The sequence below is a fragment of the Labeo rohita genome, unplaced genomic scaffold, assembly GCF_022985175.1.
Source record: "Labeo rohita strain BAU-BD-2019 unplaced genomic scaffold, IGBB_LRoh.1.0 scaffold_133, whole genome shotgun sequence".
Classification (NCBI taxonomy): Eukaryota; Metazoa; Chordata; class Actinopteri; order Cypriniformes; family Cyprinidae; genus Labeo; species Labeo rohita.
Window position 1 is genome coordinate 88,811 of NW_026127483.1, and position 20,409 is coordinate 109,219.

General features: G+C 41.3%; 2 protein-coding genes across 2 annotated transcripts in view; one reads left to right on the forward strand and one right to left on the reverse strand.

Moving 5' to 3' along the window:
- The window catches only part of LOC127158076 (NXPE family member 3-like), a 62,683-nt gene extending 62,275 nt beyond the window's left edge, over window positions 1-408 (reverse strand). Inside the window, exon 1 of the mRNA XM_051101222.1 lies at window positions 269-408. Within this exon, the coding sequence (XP_050957179.1) occupies window positions 269-305 (37 nt within the window). The 5' untranslated portion in view covers window positions 306-408. The remainder of the gene's footprint in view (window positions 1-268) is intronic.
- Window positions 409-7,899: 7,491 nt separating this feature from the next.
- Window positions 7,900-18,490, forward strand: LOC127158078 (B-cell receptor CD22-like). The gene is made up of 11 exons (XM_051101226.1): window positions 7,900-7,922; window positions 14,058-14,132; window positions 14,245-14,589; window positions 14,688-14,942; window positions 15,357-15,599; window positions 15,708-15,956; window positions 16,027-16,102; window positions 16,363-16,405; window positions 17,839-17,925; window positions 18,055-18,135; window positions 18,268-18,490. Exons 1-11 carry the CDS (start codon window positions 7,904-7,906, stop codon window positions 18,280-18,282), a joined length of 1,488 nt encoding a protein of 495 aa, XP_050957183.1. The 5' UTR covers window positions 7,900-7,903; the 3' UTR covers window positions 18,283-18,490.
- Window positions 18,491-20,409: the final 1,919 nt, after the last annotated feature.

Genomic DNA, 20,409 nt, shown 5'->3' on the forward strand with positions numbered 1-20,409 from the left:
AATTCAAATTGAGTTGAATGCCGTGCAGACTTCTTGTCTTAGGGGCAGAATGCATATTTATTTGATCATTATTTCAACATCTGCTTTAAAATGTCTTACAAACTTACCAAACAATATGATGTCCAAAGAAAACAAGCCAGTAGTAATACACATTGTCTTAACCTGTAGACTGATAATACATGGAAAAATCAAATTCCGTGTATTTAAAACATGAAACTACTGAACCTTAATATGACAAATGTATTAATGTCCATAAACTCTTGATTACCTGGTGCATTTGATTTCTCTGTAGATGGCGTGACCATGTCTGTTGTTCTGTTTTATGATAGCTTGTGAGTGAAGGAAATGGCTGTACAGATCTGAAAGTGAGGTGTTCCCACAAAGTATATGACATGTAGTTAATGTGTTGTTGTCTTTAGCTTTGTTTTAGTTCTTTTAGGGGGTTATTTTAGTGTAATAGGAATATCAGCATATTTGTTCAGTGAAAAAAATCAGTGAATAGATATCAGATCTCTGAGCACTAGAACATCTAGGCATAAAAACATTTTTTTCCCCCCCCATGCCATCTTAAACAGCTGAAACATAAATCACTGTTCTACAATTCATTTCTGTAATTTTTCTCCATCTCTAATCGGCTCTTTCTCTAGTATTACACTCTTAAAAATAAATGTGCTTCAAAAGGTTCTTCACAGCGATGCCATAGAAGAACCATTTTTGGTTCCACAAATAACCATTCAGTCAAAGTCTCTTTAAAGAACCATCTCTTTCTTACCTTTTTATAATCTGAAGAACCTTCTTTCGCCACAAATAACCTTTTGTGAAACAGAAAGGTTCTTCAGATGTTAAATGTTCTTCATGGAACCATTTAAACAAAAAAGGTTCTTCTAAACCATCGTGAAGCCCCTTTATTTTTAAGATTATATTATACAAACACATATGCACATCTCTTTATTTATACAGCTGTATATGAAGTAAATAATCCACAAATTTGTACATAAATCTTCTTCTCCAGATTCATACACATGAATAGAACCTAAGCAATGTACAGTTCAAACCCTGAAAATCTAATGATTGGTTGCTCAATGTGAGTCATATAATATCTGTCTTACCTTAGACTTACCTGTCCACAGGTGAACGATGCTCTCAGGTGTTTGGGACGAATCTGAAGCCTCAAATGTCATCAGACATAAGTATCTGGAGGCGGGGCTTAAACACAAACACGCCTCATGTTTTCCCCAGAAAGACTTCCTTCTGGATTAAGCTTTTATGAGATGAGAGATTTGGATTAAAGTCAGTTGTTGGTACACTGATGGAAACTTTATTTTTATATATGTGTGTTGGAACAGACCTTTACATCATCTTACCTAAATACCTGTCAGTCTCTTTCTCTCTGGCTTGCTGTCTGTGTATTCATCTATTCATCCATACATGTAAAGTAAGTTCTTCAAAGTGTTTTTCAAAGTTTTTTTTTATTTATTTACTTATTTATTTATTTTTTGGCCACAAAACCAAGGGACTCACTCAGAAAGGGGAAGTTAAATCATGGTTTACCATGATGTGGTTTAGACTGCATGTGTGTCTGCCCTGATCTCATTATCTGTCATTCAGGCTTTAAGGTGCACGATAAGACAGACTTTTCATATCTCTCTGTTCTTTTGTCTCAAAGTCTCTGCCTTTGTTTATTTTTCCAATGCATTATCAGTGGTTGATATGATACTATAAAACCATTTAGTCAATATCATTGTCGTCAGTGGTGTGAGCTGAGCCAGGTTTTATGTAGGTAATGTAATTACCAAGAAAATAGTAGAAAAAAAAGTAATAATGTCTTCTGCCATCTGAAGTGATCAAAAATAATAATAATCATATTTTTATAATGTCCATCCAGCTGGCATTCGACCGACCTTAAACGTTTAAATGTGGTTGAAATAATGTCAGTTTATGAAAAAACATTAATTCAACGTCAAAACAACGTTGAATACCAAATGGTTGAAATGGTGTTGTTAACTCACTATGGATTCAACATAGAAATAAAAATAAATGTTTTAGTTGTACGTCAAAGTGTGACTGCTTGCTTGGCCCAGAACTGGGCCAGATGCCAGTTGCTATGTGGGAGTAATATGAAAAATACAAATTATTTCAGGAAAATTAAATATTTGCCATATGCATTTAATGTGTACATTATTCATCTATTACATCATATAGATATATACTAGCATTTAATGCCACAGTTTAATGGGTAAATTAATTTATCAGAGACAGAAATTCAACAAACAAACTCACAGGCTGTAACAGTGAATCTGTGACAATGTTCCGTCCGATGTGTTTCTTTCACAGGATTTTAGCTGCTTTATTTTTTTTACTAACCACCAGATCTTGCTGTTTTAGACACAATCTTTCTCTGAAACAGTCAGAGGAAAATAACAGTGCTTCACAAGGCTTCATTTGCCCATCACTACTGATGAATGAATGAGTGTCACATCCCGCTTGTTTTCTACGAACCTGAAGACGCTCCCACTTTTGACGCAAGGCCTCATGGGGCGTAGAAAACTTGTGGATAGGAGATCTTGGAAAATGCTAACTTTAGCCTGATAGCACTGAAAGTGAACGCCGAACTCCCTGCAAATTGTTGTCAAAAGCCACGAACACACACAGAACACATGAACACACACAGGCTAGATGACCAGAGACAGCATTACTACAATACATTGTAACACCGAGCTGAAATGTTCAACAGCCCAGAATAGGAAAACTGTGTGGTGCTAACAATGCATGGGAGATGAGAAGATGCCATATTTATAGAGTTTAATAAAAATTCTCACACGTCGACACACTCATCCACATACATGATTGCGCGAGAAAAAATGTACACAAGTATGCATTCAACTCAGGTCACAAACAGAAAGGAAATAAATAAAATAAAAAGAGACAGATGCCGGTAGAGCAAGTCATCTCTTCACCTTTCCAGAACCTACAGACACACGTTAAGCACATGCACAGTTGTCAGTCTGCCACAGAACTACCATAAATGCTCTAGTGGCTGTTACGGCATCACATGTCATTAACCGTGAGAATACTTTATTGTACAGTTAGTAAAAGTATTACAATACCAGGACGGAAGATCAGTTTGTTGATGTTTGGCCGCGTTCATCACTAGAGCGATTTATGGATTATGCTTTGTGGTGTGTGGGCTCGTCGTTCACTGTGGGGGTCGCGGAGGAGGAGCGCGACGGCGCGGTAATGGCGGCCGCGCCGGAGCGCGATGCTACGGACACGTTTGCCGCCTGGCTCGTTCGTGAAATGGCGGCCACGCTGGAGCATGCTCAAACTATGGTGGCCGCGTCAGGACGCATGCACAAAATGGCGGCGACGGAGGAGTCCATTCACAAAATGGCGGCGACGACAGGGCTCCATCACGTCACAGCTGCCATACCAGAGCCAAGTCACGCTGCATCTGTGTTTCCTAAGTCAAGTCAAGTTTCTAAGTCAAGTCAAGTTTCAGCTGCATTTCCTGAGTCAAGTCAAGTTTCCAAGTTAAGTCAAGTTGCAGATGCATGTCCTGAGTCAAGTCAAGTTTCTAAGTTAAGTCGAGTTACAGCTGCGGTTCCTGAGTCAAATCAAGTTTCTAAGTCAAGTCAAGTTGCAGCTGCGTTTCCTGTGTCCAGTCAAGCTTCCAAGTCCAGTCAAGCTTCCAAGTCCAGTCAAGCTAAAGCCATCATTCCTGAACCCGAGTCTGCACGCAAGATGGCTGCCGCCATGCCCGAGTCTGCACGCAAGATGGCTGCCGCCATGCCCGAGTCTGCACGTAAGATGGCTGCTGCCACACCCGAGTCTGCACTGCACAAGATGGCCGCCACGCCAGAACCTGTCGCAAAGATGGCCGCCACGCCAGAGCCTGTCGCAAAGATGGCCGCCACGCCAGAGCCTGTCGCAAAGAGGGCCGCCACGCCAGAGCCTGTCGCAAAGAGGGCTGCAAAGCCACGTCAGCCCAGCCAGTGCCTGCTAACGCCACGTCAGCCCAGCCAGCGCCCGCTAACGCCACGTCAGCCCAGCCAGCGCCCGCTAACGCCACGTCAGCCCAGCCAGCGCCCGCTAACGCCACGTCAGCCCAGCCAGCGCCCGCTCACACCACGTCAGCCAAGCCACAGCCTGTTAACGTCATGTCAGCTTCTCCCGAACCTACACCAGTTGCTGTTCCCGCAAAGTCAAGTCACGTCACAGCTGCTGTTCCCGCAAGGTCAAGTCACATCACAGCTGCTGTTCCTGCAAAGTCAAGTCGCGTCACTGCTGCTGTTTCTACTAAGTCAAGTCAAGTCACAGCCAAGTCAAGTCACGTTCCAGCCGTTCCAGCCAGGTCAAGTCAAGTCACAGCTGTTCCTACCAAGTCAAGTCAGGTCACAGCCAAACCAAGTGAGGTCACAGCCGTGGTTCCTGAGTCAAGCAAAGTCAAGTAAAGTCACTGATCTTCACGAGCCAGGTCAAGTTATTGCTGATGGTCCAAAGTCTAGCCACGTCCCGCCTGATGGCCCAGAGTCTAGCCACGTCCCGCCTGACGGCCCAGAGTCTAGCCACATCTCGCCTGACGGCCCAGAGTCTAGCCACATCCCACCTGACCGCCCAGAGTCAAGTCACGTCTCGTCTGACTGCCCAGAGCCCCGTCACGTCTCGTCTATTTGTCCAGAACCTCACCACGTCTCGTCTGACCGCCCAGAGTCAAGTAACGTCTCATCTGCCAGCCCAGAGTCAGTCAACCTCCCAGTAGTATTAGCGCATTCTAAACCCACCAGCAAAGAGACCCTGCCACCCGCTGCTGCTCTTCCCTTAATGGCAGTTGTCATGTGGTGTGTGTGGGCTGCACACTGTGCTCCTGAGGTCACACCTGCTCCCAAGTCAGCTCCTGAGGTCACGCCTGCTCCCAAGTCAGCTCCTGAGGTCACGCCTGTTCCCAAGTCAGCTCCTGAGGTCACGCCTGTTCCCAAGTCAGCTCCAGAGGTCACGCCTGTTCACAAGTCAGCCACTGAGGTCACGCCTGTTCCCAAGTCAGCCTCTGAGCTCCGGTCTGATCACAAGCCTGCGCCAGAGCTCCCGTCTGATCACAAGCCTGCGCCAGAGCTCCCGTCTGATCACAAGCCTGCGCCAGAGCTCCCGTCTGATCACAAGCCTGCTCCAGAGCTCCCGTCTGATCACAAGCCTGCTTCAGAGGTCCCGTCTGGTCTCAAGTCTGCTCCAGAGGCCTTCCCCATCAGAGAAGCTGCACCAATGCCTCCAGAGGTGTCGGAGCTTGCCGTAGAACCTCTTATGGAGGGGGCGTTAACCACTAAACTCTCTGCTTCTCCCTTTTTTCTGTCTGCATCCTCTGTCACTGTTCTCCCCAGGTCCCAGTCCATGACGCAGCCTCCTGTTCCGCCCCGGAGGGCTGCTGCGCCTCCTGTTCCGCCCTGGAGGGCTGCTGCACCTTCTTCCCCTATTCTGTCTGCCTCCTCTGTCCCTGCTCTCCCAAGGTCCCAGACCGTGACGCAGATTCCTGCTCCGCCTCCTGCTCCGCCCCGGAGGGCCGCTCCGCCTACTGTGGCGCCTCCTGCTCAGCCTCCGGCTCCGCCCTGGAGGGCTCTAGCGTCGCCTGCTCAGCCTCCGGCTCCGCCTTGGAGGGCTCTAGCGTCACCTGCTCTGCCTCCAGCTCCGCCCTGGAGGGCTCCTGGGCCTCCTGCTCTGCCTCCAGCTCCACCCTGGAGGGCTCCTGCTCCGCCTCCAGCTCTGCCCCGGAGGGCTCCTACTCTGCCTCCGGCTCCGTCCTGGAGGGCTCCTGCACCTCATGCCCTGCCTCCGGCTCCTGGGCCTCCTGCTTTGCCTCCGGCTCCGCCCTGGAGAGCTCCAGCACCTCCTGCTCTGCCTCCGGCTCCGCCCTGGAGGGCTCCAGGGCCTCCTGCTTTGCCTCCGGCTCCGCCCTGGAGGGCTCCAGCACCCCCTGCTCTGCCTCCGGCTCCGCCCTGGAGGGCTCCTGCGCCTCCTGCTCCGCCTCCGGCACCGCCCTGGAGGGCTCCTGTGCCTCCTGCACTGCCTCCAGCTCCACCCTGGTGGGCTCCTGCTTTGTCGGTCCTGCCCCAGTCACCTGGTCCTCTGCACAGACCTGGCCCTCCAGCCCTTGCCCTGTCTCACCCCCGCCCCACCGCTCCCCTGGACTATGGTTTGTGTGTAGCGTCTAGAAGCCGCTCTTTGGGGGGGGGGGCTATGTTACGGATCTGGTCGGTGAGCTGCGGACCGCTCACCACCAGATGTTGCTCTCACTCTGTTTATACACTCAGACTGTTGCACTACACCCCAGACTCCATTTCCCATCAGCCACTGCTCTTACCATTTGCACCAATCACGGACTGTATAAAAGCCCCGGTCTTCCAGTCACTCACCGCCGAGTATTGAACTGTGTTACATTCATACAAAGCGTTTCTCCAAGTTTCCCTGTGTCTAGTTTTTATTGTTTTGCCTTGTTGTTTCGTTTAGTCTGTCTAGTTGCCTGCTTGTCGGATCTATCGCCTGTCTGACCATTCTCCTGCCTAGCCCTCGTACGGATAACGTTTGCCGCTGGATTGACCCTCGCTCGTTTAAGGATTACTCTTCGTCTTGCTGTCTATGTACCCGTCTGCTGTTGTTCGACCCTGCCTGCCTTTGACCATGTCTATGTCTCGTCCATATAATAAAAGTTTGCACATGGATCCGCTTGTCTCCCGCCACTCTGTTACACACAGAATATATAAATATATAGAAATACATTTAGAACTTTCAACCAGCATAACAAACAAAAAAATGTTTCTGAAGACAATTGCCTATTGCACCTTTAACGTACATACTGTATAAATGAATGCCATTGTTTTCAAATATAGCCTAAGGCGAAAGGCATGTCTTTCATGAGTTTACTTCCTCTTTTTGGCCGGGTTTTGTTTCTCTGTGTCGTAAACTCTAGGGGTAAGGCTTCTAAACCGGGGTGTTTTTAGGGGTGTGACATTTAAATGACGACTGTTTTTAGCTGAAATCACACGTGAACTCTGTCGTAAGTTGATTTGTGCGCTCAGATCTGTGCTCGTTTCTATGTTAGATTGATAAATGAGGCCCATTGGCTCTGAAAGTATTCCACCCTGTTAAGGACATATACATAGTTATCACAAAATAAAAATAGTGTAGATGTTAAACAATAATCAGCTTTTCTTGGATAGTATATTTTTGGAACCAAAAGCTGAGTTTGTCTGCTTAATTACCAAATCTGGTTTGACAATGTGATGTTATCTGTGCTCTTGCTTTTGTCTGAGAGTGTTTTTCACAGCATTAGAAAATGGCTGAGCGTCAGCTGCATGAGAGTTGGCAGCCTTGACTCTTATGAGGGTCATGTGATCAAAAGATGATGCTAGTGTGATTTGTTTTTTTTTCACACTTTTTTCACTAGAGGCAAAACTATTTATGACCATATTTAGTGATTTAGAAGAAAATGCTTAGAAGACCTAATAAGGATTTAGACATTCGGAGGATGTAGCTGTAATGTCCTAGTGCTTCTGCTTCATCTGCATGTTTCAAAGTTGTTGCTGTTTAATTTATTACCAAATTGCTATTCATTAGTAAAAAATGATTAAATGCACAATTAAGCAATTGTTTGCTTGGTTCATTGAGAACATACACATATTAAGTTTGAAAAATAATATATGTACTGATATAAATCTTCTCACAGTTTAACTTCTGTTGTATGCCTTTAGTATACTGACAACACTATGATGATGACCTTGTTAACACTTTCTGCATAGGCGAAGTGTCATAACACATATTAAAATGCTAGGTACATGCATCACATCAGAGTGTCCTTCAGTGTGTGAAAACCACAGTACTGGTTTTGTCCTGATCATTTGTAGTGCTGTCACTGTTCATGAGTGTTGGTGAAACAGGTAAGAGCTACTTTTATTATCTTTCTTTAGCTTCATTATCATCACATCCCTTTTGTGTGTTTGTGGTGTAGGAGAAATTCGTCAATATGTCATCCAGGAACCTTCTCACTAACTATAAGGTTCAAGGTCAAGTGGTTTTGTATGTTGGTGATGGGGTACGGAGTGTAAAGTGTCTTGCGAAAGTATTTATACCCCTTCATTTTTTTTCTCTCATTTTATATTGCAACCTTATTCTAAACTGCTTTAACTTTTTTTTTTTCTCCACATCATTCTACATTCCATACACCACAAAGCGAAAATCTGTATTTGGCAATTATCTACCATTGTTCTCCTCACCTCTTCACCTCTCAAGCTCTGTCAGGTTGGATGGGGGCTGATAGATATTTTCAGCATTCTCCAGAAATGTTTGATTGGGTTCAAGGACATTCACAGAGTTGTCTATAAGCCACTTTTGCTGTGTGATTAGAGCAGTGCTGTAGTGGTGCCTGGAGAAGTAGGTATATTAATTTATTTAAGGTATCGTTTTTATTACAATGTACAATGTTATAATGTTCAAACTAGTACATTTACATTTACATTTATTCATTCAGCAGACGCTTTTATCCAAAGTGACTTACAGGTGGGGAATACATCAAGCGATTTGTCCTAAAGAGGCAAAACGACCTACGAAGTGCTCAAATTACCATATAACAGGCATTGTTCAAATAAGTACAAGCTAGAAAGGGAAAAGAGTAGAAAAAGATTTATTTATTTATTTATTTATTTAATTTTTTTTTTTTTTTTTTAAGTCAAGTAGTGTCGAAAGAGATGGGTTTTCAGCAGTTGCTTGAAAGTTGTTAGGGAGTTGGCATTCCGGATAGCGGTGGGAAGATCATTCCACCAGCCAGGAACGGTGTAAGAGAATGTTTTGGAAAGTGATTTTGTGCCTCTTTGTGATGGTACAATAGCCTCGGCCCATATCCGATTTGTATGCAAATCCGATTGAAATCCGATCATATTTAGGTAGTCTGAACAGCAACAAACTACATGAAATCCAATTTGGTCAAATCCATTTCGAGCTACATTCGTATGTGGTTTGGAATCCTATTCAAATCGGATTTCTGCTTTTTAACGTTTTCATGCCACGTAAAACGTAAACACGTAAGACACTTGTGTGGAAAACATAACAAACGTCTTTGCAGAAACAAGCTTGGGTTGTTGCGAACTGCAAATCAAGTGGGAAAAGACAATATACAGCTAGTATACGCACCTCTTTGAGTTTAGAAACCCCAAACGCGACGGCAACATTGTCATATCACAAGACAGCATCTATATTGCAAACTGTAATGCTGTTGTTGTTGATTTTAGCATTGGCATAACAACGCAACGGCATTGCCATAGAAACCAATGCACATTCCGTAAAACGAAAGAGCGCTTATGGACACACGAATCGGATTTGAACAGTTGTGATATGACTGTGTGGACAGTCAGTTATTCAAATCCGATTCCATCTAGATATGGACAAAAACGGATTTGGGCTGACAGTCTGAACGAGGCTAATGAGGCGTCGCTCACTGGCGGATCTCAGAGTTCTAGAGGGAGTGTAGATTGGTAGCAGTGAGTGGAGGTAGGTGGGCGCCGAGCCTGTGGCTGTTCTATAAGCAAGCATCAATGTCTTGAATTTGATGCGAGCTGCAATTGGGAGCCAGTGCAGGGTGATAAAGAGAGGTGTAACATGGGCCCTTTTGGGCCCGTTGAAGACCAGTCGTACTGCTGCATTCTGAATCATTTGTAGAGGTTTGATTGTGCATGAGGGAAGACCGGCTAGAAGAGCATTGCAGTAGTCCAGCCTGGAGATGACCAGAGCCTGGACAAAAAGTTGTGTGGCCTGCTCAGCTAGAAAGGGCCTGATCTTTCTAATGTTGTGTAGGGCAAACCTGCAAGATCGAGCAGTTTTAGCAATGTGGTCTTTGAAAGTCAGCTGGTCATCAAAGATAACACCAAGATTTCTGGCAGAACTTGATGGGTTAATTGTTAAAGTACCTAAATTGATGGTGAAATCATGCTGTAGAGTCGGAGTGGCAGGGAAATAAGGAGCTCAGTCTTTGCCAAGTTGAGCTGTAGATGATGTTGTTTCATCCATTCCGAAATGGCCGCCAAGCAGCCTGAGATCCGTGCAGCTACTGTTGGATCATCTGGTTGAAATGAAAGATAGAGCTGCGTGTCATCAGCATAGCAGTGGTAAGAGAAGCCATGTGCCTGTATGATGGGCCCCAGTGATGTAGTGTAAATGGAGAAGAGGAGGGGTCCAAGAACTGATCCCTGAGGAACCCCAGTGGCCAGATGATGTGCTTTGGATACCTCCCCTCCCCAGGCCACCCTGAAAGACCTACCCGTGAGATAGGCTTCAAACCAGCGAAGAGGAATCCCTGTGATACCCAGTGATGAGAGGGTGGAGAGGAGGATCTGATGATTGACTGTGTCAAAAGCAGCAGAGAGATCCAGCAAAATGAGCTTTTGCAATCCGCAAGGCTTCAGTGACTGACAGTAGTGCAGTTTCAGTTGAGTGGCCACTCCTGAACCCTGACTGGTTAGCATCCAATGAACTGTTCTGCGTGAGAAAAAGTAATCAATAACTAATAATTTTTTTACCGCTCTGTGAGCCTCCCCTGACATGCTGTTGCTCATGAACAGGTGGCATTTCTGTCAGTATCGGCATCCTCTCTGACTGGGGTGCGGGACGGTGTGGGCACGGGTCGAAGCCGGTGCCACGGTCCTGACCGCATCAGTGTCTTTACTGTGTTTTTAGGGAATATTTGCATTATTGGATTAGCTATTCATGTGGTGGACTGTCATGATTTTGGCTTAGATTTTTGCAAGGCGCTAGTGAATGATGCGCATCAGAGTGTATTTAGAAGTGGGTATACTCAAAGCCGACTGATACACCACTGGCTTAGAGCCCTGTTGGAAGGTGAACCTTCTGCCCACTCTAAGGTTCTGAATGCCCTAGACTAGATTTTCATTAAGACTATCTCTATATTTTGGTGTATCGAGCTTTCCTTCTACTCTGACGAGTCCCTGCTGCTGAAAAAACAGCTCACAGCATGAAGCTGCTACCACAACACTTTACTGTTGGGATGCTACTGTGCAGGTAATGAGCAGTGCTTGGTTTCCTCCAAACATTATGATTGGAATTGAGGTTCATCAGACCAGAGAATCTTGTTTCTCACAATCTGAGAGTTCTTTAGGTGCTCTGTTGCAAGTTCCAAGTGTGTTTTTATGTGTCTTCACTGAGGAGTGGATTGAGTTTGTTCTTCTGTAGGTTTCTCCCATCTGCATATATGATCACCTGCATATTTGAACAGGGCTTCTTGGGCCCTGTTTATGTAGCGGGTACATGACTGTATCAGCTGACAGTTAAGTGTTCCCAGCAACATCTGTAGAATGGTGGAATAAAGACAGGACAACAATGTGCGTGTGATCATCTCTCGTCTTGCTGGGTTATATATTTTTCCAAAATGTTCACATTAGAACAATCAATAACAGATATAGAGTAGAATGTAACAATAAATTGTTTTTTATGCAAATGTCCACTGTTTCATCTCTTTCTTGTGAATATGCAACTTATCCATGAAGATCTGTCCATCAGCCAATCGCTGATTTGTATATTCACATGCTATTATGTGCAGGGCCGTGCACAGACCTTCTGAGGGGCATGTGAAAAAAGGGCCATCATTTGTCCATCATTAAAACCACACCGGTGTGGTGATGCATTATATGAACCTTTATAGACATACTAGTGTTTACTTCATAAAGACAACGTCGCACTTATTCAGCCAAGATATTTTACCGTTACAAGACGAAGACGTTCATCTGCTTCTGCTCTATGACTCTGACTGATGTGCTGAAACATATGTTCGCGGCGCTCAGGGGGCGGAGTTGTGAAGTTTGACTGACAGTTTGAGCGGTTCTAAGAGATACGCTTTTTAATGCCTTTAATTGGTTAAATATTTGTTAAAAAGACAAACAGGTGTAAAGGGTTACCAATAGCATTGATTTATTAAAAAAAAAAAAAAACTCCCCCCAAAAAAGGGCACTTCTGAGTGTAATTACAAAAAGGGCATGTGCTCTGCACAGGTTGAGCCCTACCTGTGCACGTGCCTGATTCTGTGTCAGGACTCTTGAGTTTTTCCTTAATTCAACCATGCCAAATACATACACAAATATAACATTCTCTGAATGTTTTACCCATTTTAGATTGCTCACATGCATTTTTAAAGTAAACTAAACATTGTAGGAACTGTTAATCAAGAACTTATTCAAGAATATTCACCTTCAGTATACACTATAACAGAGCATACATCTCCAATCGCGGGTTAACATCGCGAATTCAATCAACAATTAAACATGCAAAACTTTATCAAAAGGAATCGATTTAAAGCACTTGATATGCACTAACATCTGTTCTTTAAACATCCATCAAGACTGATACATTAAACAGTTGACTAACCTGTAGAATGGTGGAATAAAGACAGGACAACAATGTGCGTATGATCAGCTCTCGTCTTGCTGGGTTATAACCAGCAGCTCAGCAGACGACTTGCAACACACTGCACTCACATAGCGCCCTCTATTGGTCTAATGGAACCACCATTCTTTTAATGCATTTACACATGCAAAAACAATGTTAGTGTCATCAGTTGTGAATGACCAACAATTGGGGTCTCACATTTACACTTGGTGTTAAGATGCATTTTGGTCGATTGGATCAAAAGTGGGCAATGGAGACACATAGTCATTTACACCTGGAATTTTAATCTGTCCACTTTCAACCACTTCTGACCACATTAGACCCTGTGGTGCTAATTACATCAAGAGGAGGGGTAAATGGGCGGATCCCTCTCTCGGCGTAAAAAAAAAAAACTATTTTCTACCATTAGCTTAGTTTGGCCTGGAGGCCAGCTCTAGGAAAAATCCTAGTTGTTCCAAACTGTGCCTTGACACAATTCTGACTCTGAGCTCTGGAAGTTCTTTTGACCTGGGGGCTTGGTTTTTGCTCAGACATGCATCTTCAGCTGTTTTTTTTTTGTTTTGTTTTGTTTTTTTTAAGCACCTTTTATTGAGAGGTGTCTGGCTTTCCAAATCATACTCATTTAAATGAAGCATTTATTTCAAGCAGTTTAACATCTGCAACAAAACAAAATGTGAACAAAATAAAGGGATATGAATAGTTTTGCAATATAGCTACATATGTGTACGTAAATATAAATCTACACAGTTTGGTCTGATTCTACAGATAAATGATAGATATTGGTCTGGTTTCACAAGACTAGGCATTTGTTAAATCAGGATATTTAAGCAGCTTTTATAAAAAATGCCTTAGAAATTAACATTACTGTTGTGCATCTTGAGACAAAACAATGGCACTCACATATTTTAAGATCTGTCAATGCAAGTTATTTTCAGATGAGACAGCTGAAACATGCATTTTTGTCTGGGACTAGCCTTAAGCCTTGTTTGAGAAAGCAGAGGATTAAAAATAATGTGCTTCTGACTAATATATGATTCTCCGGCAGCTCAGGAAGTGAACACAGCTGCTGTTAAAACACTCTTTCACCCCAAACAGCAATAAAACAGCATTTAAATTTCAAGCTGGTTTTTAGCAAGAAAGTCATTTGTTCTATGTCAAGTGTGATTAAATCTTATTTATTTATTTATTTATTTATTTATGCAGCTTTGATTTTAGAGTGGTTGCATACACTGTCTTGCGATGTTGGTCTAAGAGAATGATTGCAAATGTTGATGCTGACCAGTGAATAGAGAAACATATGTGTGTATGTTTTTATCTTGTGTATAAGGGAAAGAAATGCTGACATTGTATTCTCTCTCAGTCTTTGTTTTACTTTTATTCTAAACTCTCTTGATTTGCACTGGACAGGAAGAGGAAGAAACGGTTCTTGCATGCTTCTAAACCACTCACACTAAGACTGACTGAACCTCCACAAACATCAGCATCTAGACTGACAGTCATGTTTATATTGTTTTATAAAAAATTACAGATAAAAACAACTTTAGAATGGTCTGCAAAGAAGCAAAACTTCTGTAAATAAAATTGCTTCATGACAGCTGAAATAATCAATTGTTCATTTGTTGTAGGTGTTGCTAAGCTGATATCAGTCAGAATGGCTCTTCCTCTTCCTCTTCCTCTGATCTTTCTGCTCATGATTTACAGTAAGTCTCTGCAACACTTCAGAAACATGAAGATTTTGCATGCATTTTCCCCACCAACTTTCATGATGCACAAGCTGCTGCTTTTTTGTTCACTATGAATTCTGTGTTTCAGGGGTTTCTAGTGCTGATTGGGGTGTGAGTTACAGTCCTTCACACATCTGTGCACTAAAGAATTCATCAGTGATAATGAGCTGCACTTATAAATACCCTACTGGATATAAGATCATGAAAGTGTACTGGACCAAAGACGATAAAAGGGGTGCAGAGCCTCCAGATCTGTCTAAAGATCCTGAATACAGTCAGAGGCTTCAGTATCTGGGAGATAAACAGCAGAACTGCACCGTCAGACTGAATCATGTGACACAGAAAGATTCACTAGAGTACAGTTTCAGATTCACTACAAATGTAACAGAAGGAAGATGGACTGGTAAACCAGGAGTGACTCTCACTGTCACAGGTGACTTTCATGAGGTTTCACTCTTCTCCTGTCCATTATGTTGAATAATAATGAGTGTGTGACAGCAGCACTAGATATAATGTGTGTGTTGTGTTCAGCTCTTCAGGTGGAGTCTCCTGAGAGAGTGACAGAGGGAGATTCAGTCCGTCTGACATGTAAAAGCAGCTGCACTCTGACTGACAGAGCAACATTCATCTGGTACAGAAACTCACAGCCATTAACTGAGAGAAGAGACAGAAACAATGAACTCCTGCTGCAGTCAGTCAGAAGAGAGGATGCAGGCAACTATAGCTGTGCTGCACTTGAACACAGTCACTATCTTACATCACCTGATGTGCAGCTGAATGTCAGATGTGAATATCTACTTTATTTTATGTATATGTACTTTTTTAAAAAGGTACTAGTCATCTAAAGTAAATGAGCAAAAGTATGTTGGCTCTTATAGTTGCACACAGTCATATCTACAGTCCATATTCTCTCTAGACAAACATTTTGAGTACAATCAGTGTCTAATTTTGGCTCCTCCAAACCAATATTCAGAAATCAGAGGCCCAAAAAGAAATTATTTACTGACTGGTCTGTGAGAACTTCAAAGATCAGAATCATTAAATACAATCAAGTCCAGAAATGAACATGTACATATTTCCAGTTTCAGTATCCATGTAAAATTGATGGTTCAGTAACTGACATTTTGTAAACATCATTTTAATAAAATTATAATTAAAACTATTTTTAACACTTTTTTGTTTGTTTTAGATCCTCCAGAGATGTCTCAGTGTCCATCAGTCCATCTGGTGAAATAGTGGAGGGAGATTCAGTGACTCTGATCTGCAGCAGTGATTCAAACCCACCTGCAAAAATCAGCTGGTTTAAAGGAGGAATGTTTGTAGGATCTGGAAGAATCTACAGCATCTCAAAGATCAGCTCTGATCACAGTGGAGAATACAAGTGCAAGTCCAGAAATAAACATGGAGAGAAATACTCTGATGTTGTCACTTTAAACGTCATGTGTGAGTTATTGATGGTTCAGTAACTGTGGCATAAAATCTTCTAAAAATCTGTCAATTTTAATATGATTGTTAATTATATAAATACTTTTGTTTGTTTCTTTGATTTAGATCCACCCAGGAATGTCTCAGTGTTCATAAATGGATCTGCTGAAACAGAGGAAGGTGATTCAGTGACTCTGATCTGCAGCAGTGATTCAAACCCACCTGCTCTGAACTTCAGCTGGTTTAAGGAGGATGAATCCTCAGCTGTTGGATCTGGACAGAGTTTCAGTGCACTACAGAGTGGACGCTTCTACTGTGAGGCTCACAATCAACATGGATCTCAGAGATCAGACGCTGTTACTGTCACTGTTAAAGGTAGAGCAGCTCATTTACTCTTTCTGAAATGAATCTGTTCAGATATTTTACACTTTTGTCTGTGTTGTAGGGCATCTGCTGATAATATACATATCCACTGGAGTGGTTTGTGGAGCTGCAGTTATCATCACAATGTTGCTGATTTGGTAAGATGTGTTTAGTATTTGTTTACAGATACTTAACCTCATTTATAACCTTCATTAAAGAGAGAGAAAAAAAGTTGTTAGGGTCAGCTTTCTACAAATATTGAAGATTTTTTCATCTTAGAAATAAAATGTGAATAATGCTTCACAAGGCAGACCAATGAAATATTACCCCATAATAGAAATGCATTTGAGTCCAATATTGTTCTAATACAACATACTAATTCTATACTCTTTTATGTAACACATCTGTTGATTTTAAGGAGATGCATGGTGAAAAAGAGAAAAGACAAACCTGAAACTCAGGTGAGCAAAATGAGTTCAATTGTCAATAGTCTCATCAGTAAATGAACTGCATTGCTTAAACAACACATTCAATCTCAATGAACAAAATATTAAAGTTGAAACTTGTTGCTTATATACATTGTGTAATTTGTTGAAGCCAAAATCATGAACCCAGTGAGGGCTGGATTCAAAATCACAAATCAAAGTAAAATATAGCTGCAAGCAGAGGCAAAATAAGGAGCAAACATGGAATGAAGCATCAGACCAACTGCTACAATAAGCAATTACAGTCATTTTAAGATGGTTTTAGTCAAAAAGACAAATATAATCACTAGTTATATGATTCACAGGTTTATCATTTTTGACCAATATGTGGCACTGTTACCAAACTGATGTGGTGTGGTCAGTGTGAGGTGACAGTGGCACATACAAAATTGTCAATATATCAAAGCTTTGCAGAGATAAAGCCTCAAATGCAGATACAAAATCAATAACTTTTTGTCCGCATGGTCTAAAGATGATCTGAGTTAAATTCTGTGAAAATCAGTCTATAAGAAGAGTTTGAAAAAGTAGGTTTTCAAATAAAATCAAATGGCAGACAGTAAGTTTTTGCATAATTGGTGTCAATGTCCGTAGCTTGATCCAAAGAATATTTCAAGACCAGCCTCATGACAATAGGCAAAACAAATCAAAAGTTATTTTATTTTATTTTATTTTATTTCATTATAATTTTTTAAATGTTTGAGTTCCTTTAGGGAATGATGATATGTCCATACCTTGCGTCCATACCTATATTAAAATATAGCCTTTTACAACAAAATTCTAAATAGCAGAAACCCAAAATTGCTGACATGGGTAAATTAGATATGGCTCGAATCTGTATGCTGCACTGAATTTAAAGAGACCAGTCTTGTGATTTTTGGCCAAACCAGAAGTAATCAGAAGTAATTAGCAAACTAATTTGCTAGTGATTTCTCATATTTCCTGACCACTGGGCGCCGAATGGTGCAGGTAGCCTTAGGTCATGGCTATTACACCACAGAGATATAGCCTCACGTCTATTTTGCTGTGCTCTATGTCAAATTTGTTCATGCATTATTTGAGCACGGTTTGACTAATCAACTTGAATTCTGTACATTTTTACCAGCATTGTCTGAAGATGACCTGAGCCAAAAAAAAAAAAATAAATCAGACTAACCTTGTTGGACGAGTTTGTTTTGAAAAAGCAAGTTTTTTGAATGATTCAAAATTGTGAAATATCTTGACACATAAAAACTTTAATATTGACTCAGCATGAGCCAATAAGGAATCAGAGGAAGAAATTTGCTTCTAAACTTAATGGTTCAATAGTCATTTGCAATAACATGAGTGCAAATTCAAGCTTTTTGGTGGCGCTACAGTGTTTGAGACTCCAATATTGCTATGGTTAATGTTATGTCTCTGTTTCTTCAAAGTCAAAGATGGATTATTCCAGACCTGATGAAGACAGATATGAAGCATTTGATGTTGAGACGACTGAACCTTTGTATGAGAATATAATGGTAAGTTACCGTTATAGTTATTCCATTGGTGTGGACGCTAATATGGTTATTATATCATTGTAATTATCAATCGTTGGTCAACTTTTTGATTCCGTTTTCTGTATTCTGTTTTTTTCTTTAATGGCAAAGATGAATCATTCTGGACCTCAGGATGACAGACTTAAAGACTATGATGCTGAGTCGACTGAACCTGTGTATGACACTGTAACGGTAAGTGTTTTCACTCTTGATATCAAATATCTTCTGACTGTGGTGCACAGCATATAATTCAAGTCCTTTTGTACCGATCAGAGATTTGAAGTGTATTATTTACTAATGTATTATTTACTTTCTTTCTTTCAGGATGACTGGCCGTAGTGTTTGGGACACGTGGCAAAACATTTTACAGCCTTTTTCTGTCTCTCTGTGGGTGGAGCCCTGAATGATTGACAGTAGTGTCTTGATTTACAGAAATTAATTTAGCAATTGGTTTTATCCAGAGTGACTTACTGTACAAATGTTGAATTACAAGCAATTTGTCAAAAGAGCCAACAATTGCTGTACACAAAGCTAAGATTAATGTGTTACTGAAACAGTGTGAAAATTATTTTATTTAGGTACTGATGAAATTATATCATGAATTGACATAAAAACAGTGTTCATTTACAACAAACAGTATCTAAAAAACTAATATAATCATGCAATACGTCATTGTATGTAAAGTTTTACATATTTCAGTGCATTTAAAGATATTGTATATTGGCATTTTATTAAATTGTATTGTACTACTGCAGCTTGTGTTTCCAGATTTTCCTTTGTATTTAGAAGTGTTTGACCAGCAGATGTCCTCAGTGTGCAGAGGACAGCAAAATCTGCCTTGCCACAGATGTCAGAGCAACAAGTCTATTAGGTCAGCACTATTTTTTTTAACGACATCTTAACAGAACAAAATAGGCAAACATAAACACAGCTGTAAGTTCTCACAGACATTCATAATAATCATACTATAACAGAGAAACAAACCGCCATACAAGAAATTAATCCAAATAACATTAAATAAAATAAAATACATTAAAATGCATTCATGCTTTGTATTTACAATGTTTGACCAGGGGATTAAACAAAACCAGTTATTAAACAAATCAAATAATTAATTGGCCTTATCATGCGGTGCTGTTTCCAAAACTTTACATTTGTGAAATGTCAGACATCTGTCTGTCTCTATATGATCACACAGTCTTCTGGTGCCTGATGAATGTGCGTCAACTGAGTGGCTCAAGCCTGTCGTGTTGTGGGTTTGAGTCCTGTGTGGTGCAACTTTATAAAATTGCGTGGAATGTTGTGCTGTTTTGATTAATTATCCAGATGAGGGTTGTACAAATCTTTGTTGGTCCCGAAAATAGAAATGTATGTTTTTTGTTGTTGTTGTTGTTGTTGTTGTTTTTTCATGCTGTGTTCATTTTAATTTGAACTTATGTTTATAAGTTTCTCACCAATAATTCTGAACTGGCTGTTTTTCATGTTCATTCAATTTCTGCTGTTTTTGTTCTTTCTGCTCTGCACTGCACTACATCCTCTTCTAGGGCTTGGCCCCGTATCGCTGCTTGCATCTATATTTAAAACTGTTTCTGCTATATGCTCTGAAGTGTCATATCTTCATTTTTAAAATGTTTTAATCACGTGTCATAGTGTGAAAAAAGGCAATACTGGCCTCACCCTGATTATTTGTAGTTTTGTCACTGGTCATTAACATTGGTGAAACAGGTAAGAACATTATTTCATATTCATTCTAATCATTTTTTTTCAGTAACTATACTAAGATTTAAAGTCAGATATTCAGATGGTTTTGTATCTTGGTTACAAACAGGAACTATAAATATGTACAGTTTTGCTTTTTGAGATAAGTGTTGATTTTATTTTATGAGCTTGTGATTACACATGGTTTCTATCAGACCAGTGTATTGTCTTTTGATTACACATGGTTTTTAAAACAGATGTGTTGTATTTTTACCAGCCAAAAGTTGAATGAGATCACACCACATGGTTTCACCAGAAACACAATATTGGTCAACCAAAGCTTTACCAGCCAAAAGAGACATCAAAAAAATTAAAAGTGGAAAAAAAAAAAAAAACAGTAGGGTTGGTGCATGGCATGGGTTCTGGTTCTTAGGCAGGTTGAAGATCAGACACGTTGGTCATGTTTTGAATCATCTGCAAAAGCCTAGTTGCATTGGCTTGCAACCTGAGACAACAGGTTCAAACAACAGACAGAGATGTGTATTGTCCCTGCTTAACTGTGGTGGGAAAGTTGATGATGTGATTCAGAGAGAGTAGCAGTGTTGGATAGATCTCCTGTAGTAGGTGGGATGGGATTGAATCTAATGGACAGGTTGTAGGGCACAGAGAAGTTGGAGACCTTGTTATTTATGGGGAGAGAGACGGAAGAGAAGGGTGTAATATGTTTGGGTGCAGGAGAAGTGTGAAGAGTATAGTATAGTTATAGTA